Genomic DNA, 14,503 nt, shown 5'->3' with positions numbered 1-14,503 from the left:
GCGTAAATTGTATAATATTGTATTCTAGGAAAATTTTCTTCGTCTCCTGTTAATTTAAAATTTAGTGCTTGACAATAATGTATTTTAGTGTACCATTTGCCACCGAGGTAGACACCTCATTTGCAAATAAAGAGATTTTGATTTTTGAAAGATATAAAGTGACCAGGAGGAATTCAGTTATATCGAAATGTAGTAAGCATGTCGACGACTTGGCTTTAATGGCAATAAGTAGGAAATAAAAATTAACTTTTCCAATACTAAGGTGATATCAGTAGGTAAGAAACCTAAGAGAACGGAATGTAAATTTGGGAATACGTACTTGGAACAGGTAGATAATTTTAAGAGTTTAGGATGTGTGTGTCTTCCCAGGAAGTGTGCAGCGAATCTAATGCAATGAGTTCGCAGTTGCAATCAAGAGTATTCTGTTAGAAGGAAGTCAGCTCCACGACGAAATTATCTTTAAACCGGTCTGCTTTCAGACCAACTTTGCATTACGGTAGTGAAGACTGGGTGGACTCAGGTTATCGTATGCATAAGTTCGAAGTGAGAGACATGAGAGTAGCAAGTGTAATCGTTGGTACAAACAGGTGAGAATAATGTATGGAGGGAACTCAATGGATGAGACTGTACGCATGGAGCGACTACGGTGGTGGGATCATGTGAGGCGAATGGAGGAGGATAGGTTTCCTAGCAGAATGGGGGGTAAGCGAAATAGAGGGAGACCAAGACGACGATGGTTAGACTTAGTTTGTAATAATTTAAAGATAAAAGTTATAGAACTGAAAGCGGCCAAATTCTTAGTAAAATCACAGAGGGTTGCAGACTAAACGCTGAAATGCATAACATTAACAGCACGGCCAGCTCACTCGGCTGGACTGTTTTTTCCAAGCAACAGATGTTTAGGGAATTATTATAAAATAAATGTCATTAATTAATTGTGTTTGTGCAATTATTGCCAGTGATTTTTGTGTTAGCGGTTATAACGTGTGTCTTAGTACTTCTACGCTAATCATTGATATAGGCTACTGTATTTATAATCTTATGAATACAGTTGTGGGGAGTCCGCTGTCTGTAATGTCATTTATTTCGCCATATTTTTATATATTTATCCGTTTTCGGTCAACTCAAGATCGTATCAGTAGTGTTTAGCTTTCGTGTCTGTTTGTTTAATTGTCTGTTTGTCTAATTGTCTAATCTCGACAAAACTTCATATATAGAGTCTAATTATCCAGGGCAGGTTTCGATATACGTATCATTTAAAAATCCTTGAATAGACTGGGTTTACAGGAAGAACACAAGGGTTTTTTCAATTTTCTCTTGCACTATTGATTGTATCTCAATCAAACTTCATATTTATGATCTACTCATCCAGGAGCAGGATCAAATATGAATATAATTTAAAATACACTCAATACACTAAGGATTTATAGAAAGACGACAAGAGATTTATTTTCAATTTTATCTTACACTACTTATTATATCTCAACCAAATTTGGTATTTGGTGTCTATTCATCCAGGAGCAGGTTTCAATATACATATCATTTTAAAACCACTCAATAGTCTGAGGGTTTATAGGAAGAACAGAAGAGTTTGTTTTCGATTTCCTCTTACACTGTTGTAAATCTATAGGCTACAGTATATGCGAAACGCCTTAATTTAAAATAATATTGTTGTTATGAGAAAAATTTCGCTTACTCTTTAAACGACGGAGAACATTATTATTTTCCACGGGCTTCATACTATACTGCCAGTGACGGACACTCTCGCAGAATGATCCATAACAGGAGAAAATCAAACGACGCATTATGCTTCGCTCGGCTTGAAAATTCGCACCACCTAATGTAACTGAACACCGAGGAAAATGAGGTAGAACTTTTCCCTTTGGTGTCTGCCCGTCTGGTTATCTATCTGTTTGTATATTCATATGCATATGATGCATATGCATATGATGTCGTGGTAATCACATGGATTTGGTATTTATAGGAAGATTACTCTCGAATATTTTCGTGAACGTTAGGTTTATCGAAAGGCTGTATATTACAAACGTTTAAGGAGAGGTCATTTACGTTCCTTTATGTCATGCACGTATTTATCGTACGACGGATAAAAACGCAGATGAATACGAAAAATGGTATTTTTAGTCCAAGTCCCGTGGTACATCTCGTGCAAGGTGGGCAACGAGAAAAAAAAAACCTCTAGAGCCATTTTATTCTTTTCGGTAGGCCAGATATTAAGGGAGGTATCATCAACGTTAGACCGCCACGCCAGTGGTCAGAGATACTATATGCAACCTGAGAACCACGGAGAATTTCGCACAACTACGAACCAGGACTGTTCCGTACAATAAATTCAGAAATCGTCCTCATTCTCCCTCCCTCGACTTTGTTTAGCTTAATCATATTTCGCGTTACTGCCACGCGCTTTCGTGGGGAAATATTTTAACATATCGCATTAAACCTGTGAATAGAGCCATGTTACTTCTCATACATTCCTGAAGGAAACATGTAATCCGTTGCAAATTCACGTGCGAAGAACAGATACAAATGCTGGTTATATATAAAATTGCCCTCTTCATTTCACCTACTGATCACCTTTATCAGAACACTCCTCCGTAAAGCGACCACACTTACTGTACAAGTAGGGAGCTTCCACTGTGTCTTCATTAGCTAGAAAGAATCTCCGCGATCGCAATTTATAAAGCATAGGAACTTCCAGTGTGGGCTAGTCGCATTTCTGTTCCCCTACAATAATACGGTATCTTCCTTAATAAGGCAAGTGTGATTGAATCTGATATCCTTGAACAAATCTGGCAGGTCTGTACTCTGCAGGGTACTGTAATCTGAAATCTTATGGGGATACATTTCCACTACAATGTGGGCACCTACTAAGGGAGGGTTTCAAAAAATTCCACATCTAAGGGGGGTGAAACGGGGATAAAACCCTGAAAACCCAAATATTCATTACTCCGAAACCGTTCACGGGACAAAGTTGAAATTTCACTGAACGATTCCTCCTTTATGTACTAGAAATGAAATAAGATAATTTTAGAAAAATTTTCAGCCCTTAAGATTTAAATGGGGGTTAAGAGCCGAAAACGAAAGTATTTATATCTCTGAAATCGTTTGATATACGAGGTTGAAATTTCACATGATGATTCCTCCTTTTTGTCTTGCATTTCAAGTAAGATGCGTTCTTAATACAATGCACCAGTAAGGGGTTTTGACCGGGATGTGAGGCCTGATGAGAAAAATAATAATTTCTCTGAATCTGCATGATGTACAAAGTTGAAATTTTACATGGTGTTTCCTCCTCGCTGTCTTCAATTGTGTGTAAGAATTGGTCTTAAAACGATGCGCTCGTGAATTGTTCTGACCTGGGTGAGTCCTGATAACAAAATATTACATTTTCTGAAACCGTTTGACTTACGAAGTTAATATCTCACGTCATTGGCGCTCTTCATTCTTACATTTAAAATAACAAGTGGTTTTAAAACAATACGTCCCAAAGGGATTTTGAATATTGGTTATTAGTGGGGATGGTGGTGAGACCTCATGTCAAATATATTCATTTCTATGAAAGAGTTAAACTTACAAAGTTAAACATTTCACCAGTGGCGGCTCGTGATGATAAAAATAGGTGGGGCACGTTCAACATATTAGGAACACTAGGAATCAAATAAATTAAATTAATCTTACCTTTTTATTTCTTGCATATAAAACTGTGATTGTAGGTTCTATTTTTATCTTTGAACACTTGATTTATGCTAAGCTCTGGTATTGGTCGGCCCATTTCTTTAGTTAATAATCTGTTTTCGTAATTAAGCGAATTTGTTTGAGAGAGAGATTTATTAAAGAAATAAATCGTCCGTCCTCCAATGAGGGTGACCATTTGGATCCGTAATACAGTTTCAATTCGAATGGAGTTTAAAAATATCCAGAAATGAAGATTTAATCGTTGAAGCTGTTATCTTCTTTTTTCCCGGGGTTAGTGGGGGAGAAATGTCAATGTCAATCACGTCCTCAGGTACAGATGGAAATGAATGATTTGCGGAGTCCCTGTATTACTATTTTTTCTAACTCACAGAATGGAACTTTCAAGTTTTGTAGGAAGTTCGATGTCTGACTAGGGAGGGCGCCTCTTGCTCCGAATAGCAGGCCTCTGACAATCCACCGATCGATAGGTATTTTATACTTAGATGAAAGGTAAGGCAAGCATGGAATATAAATAGCTTGCTTTTCTAGGTCCACATCCCGAGCCTGATCCAGGTCCCTTTCAAAGCGAATGGTGGGATCTAAGACCACCTCTCTGTTGATGGCTACGATGTCCGCCCTCCGATTAGAGTCATCGGTAGAGATGCGGTGAACCTCCTCGTGCACCTCCCATCCACGCTGACTCAAGCCTTGAGCAATCGACGATCTTACACGGTGGTGGCGGTGGTTGCGCATTAGTTCAGTGCTCCGGCAGAATCCCAACACATGTCCAAGGGTTTCTGTCTCGTTGCAGCCATTTTGGTTGTGTTGAATGACTGCGGTGAGGTTGCATGTCATCTTCACTGCATTCATGTATTCAGAGGAGGACAGAGGTGATTTATGAGTCATCCAGGAGTTTGCTTTCGGGCAGTCTGAATATAACACTACTCCTTTTCCTTTATGTGGTAGCTGACACCACGACTGAAAGGATCGATTTCTCATAATTTCACGTAGTTTCCTTCCGTCAATCTTCGGGGGGAGACTTTCCTTTTATATATCAAGTCTGTGGAGTGCCATATCTTGTTCTTCAGGTAACTTCCTTACGTATAGTTAAGTAGCTCACTTGATTCATTTTAAAAACACTTATGCTCGCACAGGAATACACTCAGATACATCACACTAATCTTCACACATTTTGCAATGAACATCGACACCGATGGACACGATTAATCTAACAGACGTACAAGGTAAGCACAGGTTTGCTATAAACACTACTTTTGCGCGCGTTAATAATACATGTGTCGACAAGAAAGTAGCTAGGTGCTATCTAGTAGGCTGTAGGAGAAGTAAGTTCAATATACGAACTAGCGGTGAAGTGTCTCGTCGTAGAAATACTGTGACCGGGTCAATGGAATTTGCCATAACTCCCTTCACCCCTCACAACTCGCAGAATGAGGGGATGATGTTCAGGTATAAGAACGAGTCGGTCCAATCCAGGATTAGACCTTTACTATGTTGCCTAGTTTAGTCCAGGGCTGCTAGAACAAGAACAACCACGGTGAATCATAGCCTCTTGAACTCACTGAAGATGGTCGTGACACTAATCGTGCACAATGTTTTTCTGATTTTTATAATAGTTTTAATCGGTCGAAGGGCACGTGACCATGTGACCTAAAGGCAGAACCGCGCCTGCATTTCACATGAGTGGTGCTCCTCACTCTTAGATTTGAAGTAAGAAGAGGTCTTGAAGTAGTGTAGTGATTTTGACTGGAGGGGCAAGTCGTTGGTGAAGCTCCGTGACGAGAATAATTTCTCTGAAACCCTTTGAAGGGGTTGATATTTCACCTGATTTTTGATCATCTATGTCTTATTTATTTTTTTTTTTTTGCTAGGGGCTTTACGTCGCACCGACACAGATAGGTCTTATGGCGACGATTTCTTATATTTTGAATAAGGAGTAGTCTTAATACACCCCTAAGGCCCGGTTGTATAAAGACATCTGACTGGAGATCAATTAAGAACTTAGTTCTGAAAATGAACTGAGATTACGACTTCATCGCGTTGTATAAAACTGAACTCGGTTTACACATGTGTAGTTCAAATGTAATCGGAGTTCAAAAAATTGGACGTGGCAACACCGCAAAACAAATGAAATACGAAATAGCTCGGCCCGTTGGATAATACTTAAATAGTGGGATTGACCTGGCCGTGACTGTCAACAAATGAAATACGAAATTGCCGTGACTGTCGAAGAAGGAGAAGAAGATAATATTGTAATCTCGCGAAGTAAACATGGAAGGAACTTCACACAGAAAGAAAAGGGCGATCTGGTGGATATTGTACTATCAAGGTACTAACATATAATATAAAATAAAAGAACCTATATGGTGACATCAAAGTTGAAAGAGAAAGCCGTGACTTGTCAATGTTAAAGAGCTCTCCAACAACCATTTGAAAACTTACTGTAGCATAAAACCTAAGAGTTGTTAGGAACATACACATGGGTGACAGGGGATAATTTATTTGACTAGGTTTTTGTAGTGTGTCCCTTAACTTTAGTTCCAGTCGTTCCACAACATCTTTCGATAAACGAAATCTTATTTTGAACATTTCACACAATTCAATAATCGGATTCCGTCTGTGCCGAAAGACGCGAGGAGCTCGTTGTAAAATCAACTCTTCATCAGACGAAAAGTCGGAATAATCTGACATCCCTGCTAAAGAAAATGTATATGCTTTGTTTTGTAAACTTGAAACATAATAGAAAACTAAGTAAGAACATGTTGGTATAACAGTAGGCTATTGTTTATATGATATTCACATAACCTCACTTCTGAAAATATCGAGCGATCTTTAGCATTATTTAACTACTAGCATTCAATATATTTATAACGCACCTCGACATTATTAAGGTACGGTATTCTTACGCATATACGATACAAGGAAACACTTCTCAAGTCTTCAGGTCTAGTTCAATGTTTAATATGAATGATAATGATCTAAGTTCAAGGAGATTAACCGACGAATATTCGGCAGTCAAATCTGAACTTAGATCAAGACGAGATGATCTTAGGTTAGCGTTTATACAACGGAAAATCGAAGTTCAACTTGACTGGCAGCCATTTTTCCTCTTTAAACTCAGATCAAAAGTTTTATACAACCGGGCCTAAGGGGATTTGATCGGGGGTGGGGCCTGATGACAAATATATTCATGTTTCTGAAATCGTTTGACATACAAACTGAGGGTGAGTTTTACAGGTTCACCCAACGTTGAACTCTCCAAAACTGGAGACTTTTAAAGATAACTTTAATTTCAAAACCGTAGCTTTTGCATCCGGGAGATAGTGTGTTCGAACCCCACTGACGGCAGCCCTGAAAGTGGTTTTCCATTCTTTCCCATTTTCACACCAGGCATACAGTATGCTGGGACTGTACCTTAATTAAGGCCACGGCCGCTTCCTTCCTACCCCAAGGCCTTTCCTGTCCCATCGTCGCTATAAGAACTATCTGTGTCAGTGCGACGTAAAGCAAGTTGTGAAAAATAAAATAAAAGCTGTAGCAAGCACGGGTATCTTGCTAGTCAGTTATACTCTATTTCGTTCACAAAATTACCACAAGTATCGGCGTTACGTACAGTTCTCTAATACCTGGACTGAGGCAGTAGCTACTGACCAGGTAAGCGCAGATTAAGTTACATTGTAGAGATGAAAGATTGTGTTAGGTTCTTCCCAGTGTTCAGAATTTCCTCGTTATTAACAATTCAGTGGAACTTCAAACACATTGACGGATTCAGTTTCAAAATTTGTTGATTATTCTGCAAGGTGGTACAAAGAAACAATCGTATAGACTCAGCTACCGAGACGCATACCTTTTCAAGTGGTGCCATCTGGCTGGCATTGCTATCGATTTCGACATTCTGATTGTGATGCTATCTAGCAACGAAAGTGGATTTATAGTGGAATGAAGCTAATTTACTTATGTCACGTGACACTTCGTTCTTCTCCAGATATCTGTAATATACCCATAACAATAACATATGGTGTTAATATATTTGACCGTCCTTCGAATATTGACTACCTTATAGGGGATCATCAATCGGACACTACCACTGAGGCAGCTTAGTCAGGTGGTTTGCGTTAACTATTGGCAACATCGTGGTCACATGTCAAGTACCTCACGATATGCAGCTGAACGAGGACGATCGTGGGAATTGATGTAGAAGTTCTGAACGATTTTTCAGAGATGTATCATTGTTACCTGAATCACTGACTTCTTTTCCGCTGTATTGAAGGGATTTCAGTTCCATCCTGACCAATATTAATTAAAACAATATTGATTTTTCTTCAGGCAACACCATGCTGCTCTCTCTAGTTTTACTGGCGATGATTATAGAGTCATGGACCGTCTCCACGCAGTGTGACCGGTCCACAATTTTGAAATTCTCGGTGTCCAGTTGGAGGAATGAGTCGGGTCATCGGCTTGTAGCGGTGAGTATACGGGACCCATATTTCGTCCCCTTAGCAGGTTGGGACTTGTAGAAATTCAGAAATATTATGGATAAGGCTAGAAATTGGTATGTATAGTATCGAATATATTCTCCACTTATGGGAAAATTACAATTAAACTTTACAACGTAAAGTAGTCAATATTTGAGAAAAACATAAACACTATAAAAACCAAACTACCAAAAATGTGTTCGTAATTTCGTCCCTCACCAAATTTATGAAAATTACAATTAATTTTAATATATTTTTCCTTTCTGTCTTACCAAATACGTTCCCTATAATGAATTACTTGAAGGCTGCTACAATAACTCACGCCAGCCACCTCACTGTAGCGATTACACGCCAGGAACTACACAACACGACTGAAATGCAGTCCAGTACTGTATTTCGTACACATATCAGAGCTCACTCTTGGAATAACAGGCTCTTAATTCGAATGCTGCACTAACTCAGCTTAGCATGAAAAATGAATCCTCCTTGTATATGGAAACTGAACGTGGTGCACACAACTCACTCTCACAATAAAACACCGGGATGAGGTTACACGTGTGGGCGTGGCTAAACATTAGGTACTAGCGTTCAAACTGGAAATCCCTAGGGGGACGAAATTAGGCGCGAGGACGGGATTTGGGGTACCTAATGCACGTGCGTGAGTCAATCAAAGCTCATTTCGTCACATTTACATGCTATAAAAGAATCACATCCTCAGATAAAGGCTATTTGTTCATTATTATTACACGCACATACATGCATACCTACATACATACATACATACATACATACATACATACATACATACATACATACATACATACATACATACATACATATTCATTATAGACTGTTATGCCATTCAGCATTCAGTCTGCAAGCCTCTGTGAATTTACTGATCGCCGCCAAAATCCTCTCTTTGTCCTCGTTCAGTTTTATATCTCTTATCTTTAAATAATTGGAAAACGAGTCTAACCAACGTCGTCTTGGTCTCCCTCTAACCCTCTTACCCTCCATAACAGAGTCCATTATTTTCCTAGGTAAACTATCGTCCTCATTTCGACTCACATGTCCACACCAATGAAGTCCGTTTATGCGTACAGCTTCATGCATGCAGTTCATTTCTAACTTAGCCTTTATTTCCTGATTCCGGGTACCCTCCTGCCTTTGTTCCCACCTGTTAGTACCAGCAATCATTCCCGCTACTTTTGTGTCTGCTACTTCTGCTTCTAGCTTATGAATAAGATATCCTGAGTCCACCCAGCTTTCACTCCCATAAAACAAAGCTGGCCTGTAAACAGATCAAGGTAATGATAGTTTGGTCCGGGAGCTGACTTCCTTGTTCACAACTGCGAGCTCACTCCATTAGCTTTACTGCATCTTGATTCAATCTCACTTACTATACTACCAGCCTGAGAGAACATACTTCCTAAATAATTGACATTATTTACCAGTTCCAGTTTTGTATTCCCGATCTGACATTCAATTATCTTGGTTTTTTTTTTTTAACCTACTTCGTCTTAGAGAGGCTAATTTTCATACCATACTCGTAGCATCAAACACTAGGCTGCCTGCTTTCGGCACAATCTGCCATTAAGACCATGTCGTCAGCGTAGGCCAGACTGCTTACTATATTTTCACCTAACCGAATCCCTCCGTGCCACTTTATAACTTTCAGCAGATGATCCATGTAAAATATGAACAGTGAAGGTGAAAAGGTACAGCCTTATCTAACCCCTGTAAGTACCTTGGCCGTGCGGTTAGGAGCGCGCAGCTGTGAGCTCGCATCCGGGAGGTAGTGGGTTCGAATCCCACTATCGGCAGCCCTGAAGATTGTTTTCCGTGGTTTCCCATTTTCACACCAGGCAAATGCTGAGGCTGTGCCTTAATTAAGGCCACGGCCGCTTCCTTCCCATTCCTAGGCCTTTCCTCTCGCATAGTCGCCATAAAACCTATCTGTGCCGGTGCGGCGTAAAGCAAATAGCAAAAGAAAAAAAAACTGAGAAATTATGCTGTCAATTCTCATTGCAGCCCTATTATCAACATAAATTCATTTGATTGATTTTAATAATCTACCCTTATTCCTATAGTCCCTATTGTCATTTTTATTATTATTGTTGCGTGTCAGAGCGTTGATACAATATAAATATACATAAACATACACATTACAATCACACAAAATACACGGCATTTAACAGATGTACAGTATATTTCGTGCGGTCACACTATGTCCATCCAACCAGCAACGACAGCAAATCCTTCTTCGGTCGCTTGAACGAGGTCTTGAAGTGTATACTAGGGTTGCCACCTGTCCCATATTTTACAAGACATCCCGTATTTGAGGTGAAAATTTTGCGTCCCGTAGGCCTATTATGAACTGTTGTCCCGTAAAAACGAAGTCCTGTAACAATGTCCTTGGACTGCATTTCATCCCGCTCAAATCTGAATGTTGGATCGAAAATGATGCCTTTGTTAGATTTAATATCAATGACTACAATGTCCGCTCGTTTAATGGAACTCTATTCCTCCTTTCACTTAACCACGTAAAGTACAAGATAATACATATATGAAAGAAATAACACTCTGTTATAAAACAACTAAGCAGAATAACAAATTTGGAGAACACATAATAAAGAAGGAAAGCTCAACAAGTACGATAAATAGAAATCCGGAGCATAAAGGTAAAAAAAGAAAGAGAAAAGCCATAATGATAAAAAGTAACATAGAAATAAAATATAAGCAATGCATAAACAAAACCCAATACATAATAAAGTAATGGAAATACAACTGTGGCCATAAATACTGATCTATGTACATGAGTTAAAAGCTAAATATTACGTACGTTTACACTACAGGAAATGCCAATGTTACCAGCCTACCTACCACAACCACACAAACTATCATTCGTCACAAATCACACGGAACAATCAGGTTATCTCTACACGCAGTCTTGAATTCTTTTTATTGACTTAGAGCTGGGTGTGAATTTCAAAGTCTTGACCCAGCCACAATGTAGGATTTATTGTATATCGAACCAGTCACACAAGTAATCGGCTGCATTTACAACTTTCTACGTCATCTCCAGTGTCCGAATTCATTTAAAATATGCTTACTTTTCTAATCCTGTTATCCACTTTCCGTAGAGTGATGGTTGTATATAACTTACATAACTGAAATGCGCATGCTCGTTTTATACTTCCATTGGATACAGGTTCAAAAATATGCCCAATATATGTTATCAACGAGCATTTACGTATAGCATTACGTGATAAGGATATCAACCCAAGGTTGTTTGAGATTATAACAAAATGTGTGAGTGATTGTCTGTATTGTGTAATCAGCGTTCACATAGCATTAAGAAAGTTTGAAGATGGAGAATAAATTGCCCTGAAAGCAATGAGAAGTTTCAGTGAATTCACCATGTCAGAAAAATCGGATACAGTATTCATATCACCTGTGCATTTTCCTAAAAAATGTCAGGAACAGTAGGCAATGGAATGTCACTAACTGCTCATTTTGAACTTAATCTGAGTTTCAACGTGGAGGAAAACTAATCTTGAGAATGCTACAATTTATTATGCTCTATGGGGAAAGATAATTGGTTTAAGCGACGGAGAACGGGCTCGAAATTCTGAGTTTAGTTTTGTGCAAGTCCTTAGTGAAACGTGGACTTGTTCGAGGAGGTTAAATTTAATCTAGTATTTTATTCGAAGCAAATTCTACGTAAATGGCAAGTTACTTGTAAATTTTCTTTGATGCGTTTCGGAAAACCTGATAACTGTCCCTAATCTTGGAACCAACAGAATAAGAGCTGCAATATTTGGAGTTTTGCGCTTATATTCTGAAGAATGTTATCAACAATGTGTAGTTGTACTGTAGAAGCAGTTAACTCCTTAAGTCTCAGGGTCAGATATGAAGAAACTTATGTTACCAGATGGAAATCTGTAGGTGTGCTATCGAGAAAAGCATTCCTTGACATAGTGAAATCGCAAGAGGTTGAAGAAAAACTAGCTGCTGATGTAGTTCTTGATGTGCTAAATGGAAACTAGGAACGTGCATTAACTTAGTAGTGGTTACTTTTTTACATATTTACCACCAGGGACAGGTAAAACATTTCACTAGACACTGCTACGTATTATCAGAGGAAACAGGTTTTCTAGCTACACCAATCGTCTGCCGGAATAGCTTGCACACTTTTATTGTAGAAAGAAATATTTATCCTGCATTGCTTGTTATTGTCACTCATACCTGCAGCGTAAAGCCAAACATATCTGAAGAAACCACCCTCTTGAATACAATATAAGTTATGAAGGATGAGACTCCAGTAATGCATGTGAATGCATTGTTTAGCGAAGGTCTGACGTCTGAATGGTCTGAGCAACATATCGATAAATTCTGTTGCAAATTAATCGTACTAGGTGCGGATTTACATTCACTCGGTAATAACTAGCGGTTCACGATGTCTGACTGTTGTAGGAGTTGGCATAAACAAATTCAAAGTGGTGAAAATTACCTAGGAAATGCACTATGAATTCTTAGAGAAAAAAATCATCATCAATTTAAAAGTAGGAGAGGACAACGCTGGAATGACAATTATGACGCCTTCAAAATTCTATTCAGAAGTACCACACATATTTGAACAATATTGTACGGTGACACTGACGTTACTACTGTCAGCACGCAGCGCTTCAAAGGAAGGAAGGTTCCTGCCACAGACTAACAAGGATACCATAGCTGACTGTTTCGGAAATACAAACCAGTTTGAAGTTTATGAAGTAACTTGTAGGTCAACTGAATAAACTAGCGGACACTGTAGTCATTGATAGGAAATCTAACAAAGGCATCATGAGTGAGATGAAATGCAGTCCAAGGAGGTTGTTACAGAACTTCGATCATACAAACAGAGAGGGCGCTGCCGGCAGAACACGCGCCAGGACAAATATCAGTTTACTTTGGGTATTTATGCTGAATATGCTGAAGACCGACTCCAATCTTCAGACCTTAATGCTATTCTCGATCGTTCCAAGATGGCGAATCGAGTAGGCGGACATGTTGGAAATGAGGGTTTGTTTTGGTTTGTTCTTATCGTATGTAGTCGGTGTAATTTAATTAAATTTGACGATAGATGTTAGTTTATTTGTAGAATATAAGTGTGCGAGTATATTTATATGAGTATATGGACACTTAGGATCTGTAATTATAAACAGTATGTGAGAATGCGTTTGTTTTGATCAATTTGTGAGCCCGGTTTAAGTCTAACTATGGCAATGCCTCTCATACAACTATTATTAATTTCTCTACGGAATAAAACATTAAGGGAGACATGGGTTTGGAATATAAGTTACATGGTGATTATTTTGAAGCCGATGACAAAACTGTAGTGTGCATACATCATTTTGAGAATATGTCTGAGGTTAGGGTAGACTTCTCTAATTCCAAACGGTGAACCTCTTCATGTTCCTCAAAAAGTATGATGTAGATAGAATGTAAGTGATATAATGATATTCCGTCAGTATCTATGTGCTTTAAAGTGTCGATTTATTTAGATGCAAGTGTATTTTACAATAATTTGTGCTTGCCTGCTGAAATGTTTGATTAGATCTTGGAATATAAGAATATAACAAACCTTTTAAGTGTGACAGGTGGAGCAATCTGTATACTGTTACACAGAAGAAATAGTGACTTGGAGGGATTAGCTGGGTTTGTAACGCAGGGTTTAATACTACCAACACCTTGCGATTTATCCACTATCAAGCAGACTACACCGAACTGAAACCCGTCCATATGGTTAAATATCAATGTTTAGAGTGAATAGAGATTTTGCACTCATGTTCCTTAATGGATAGAAAAATATTATATCTTTAAGTGTCTGAATATTTCATTACTAAGGTTACCATCATTGTGTAAAATGCTGTTATGCCATATGTCAATATTTTGTTAGCATTACCAGGGCCGTTTACTAGGTTAACATACTCATTTCGGGTGTACTTGGGCTGAGTGGCTCAGACGGTTAAGGCGCTAGCCTTCTGATCCCAAGTTGGCAGGTTCGTCCCTGGCTCAGTCTGGTGGTATTTGAAGGTGCTCAAATACGTCAGCCTCGTGTCGGTAGATTTACTGCAACGTAAAAGAACTACTGCAGGAATAAATTCCGGCACTTCCGCGTCTCCAAAACCGTAAAAAAGTAGTTAGTGGGACGTAAAGCCAATAACATTATTATTTAGGGTGTACTTCCCTTTCATTGGGTGCTATACATAAGAAATTGTCCACCACTTCAAAAGTAAGGTAACAAATTATGTTTCATAATTCTTACGAGAACG

The 14,503-nt window shown here is 38.8% G+C and overlaps 1 protein-coding gene across 1 annotated transcript in view; it reads left to right on the top strand.

Annotated features, from left to right (window-relative positions):
• Positions 1 to 596: 596 nt before the first annotated feature.
• The window catches only part of LOC137500510 (uncharacterized), an 81,131-nt gene continuing 67,224 nt past the window's right edge, over positions 597 to 14,503 (top strand). The window contains exons 1-2 of the mRNA XM_068227433.1: positions 597 to 702; positions 8,038 to 8,177. Coding sequence (XP_068083534.1) covers positions 597 to 702; positions 8,038 to 8,177 — 246 coding nt within the window. The remainder of the gene's footprint in view (positions 703 to 8,037; positions 8,178 to 14,503) is intronic.

The sequence above is a fragment of the Anabrus simplex genome, chromosome 4 (assembly GCF_040414725.1).
Source record: "Anabrus simplex isolate iqAnaSimp1 chromosome 4, ASM4041472v1, whole genome shotgun sequence".
Classification (NCBI taxonomy): domain Eukaryota; kingdom Metazoa; phylum Arthropoda; class Insecta; order Orthoptera; family Tettigoniidae; genus Anabrus; species Anabrus simplex.
This window is presented reverse-complemented; position numbering and strand designations above follow the sequence as displayed.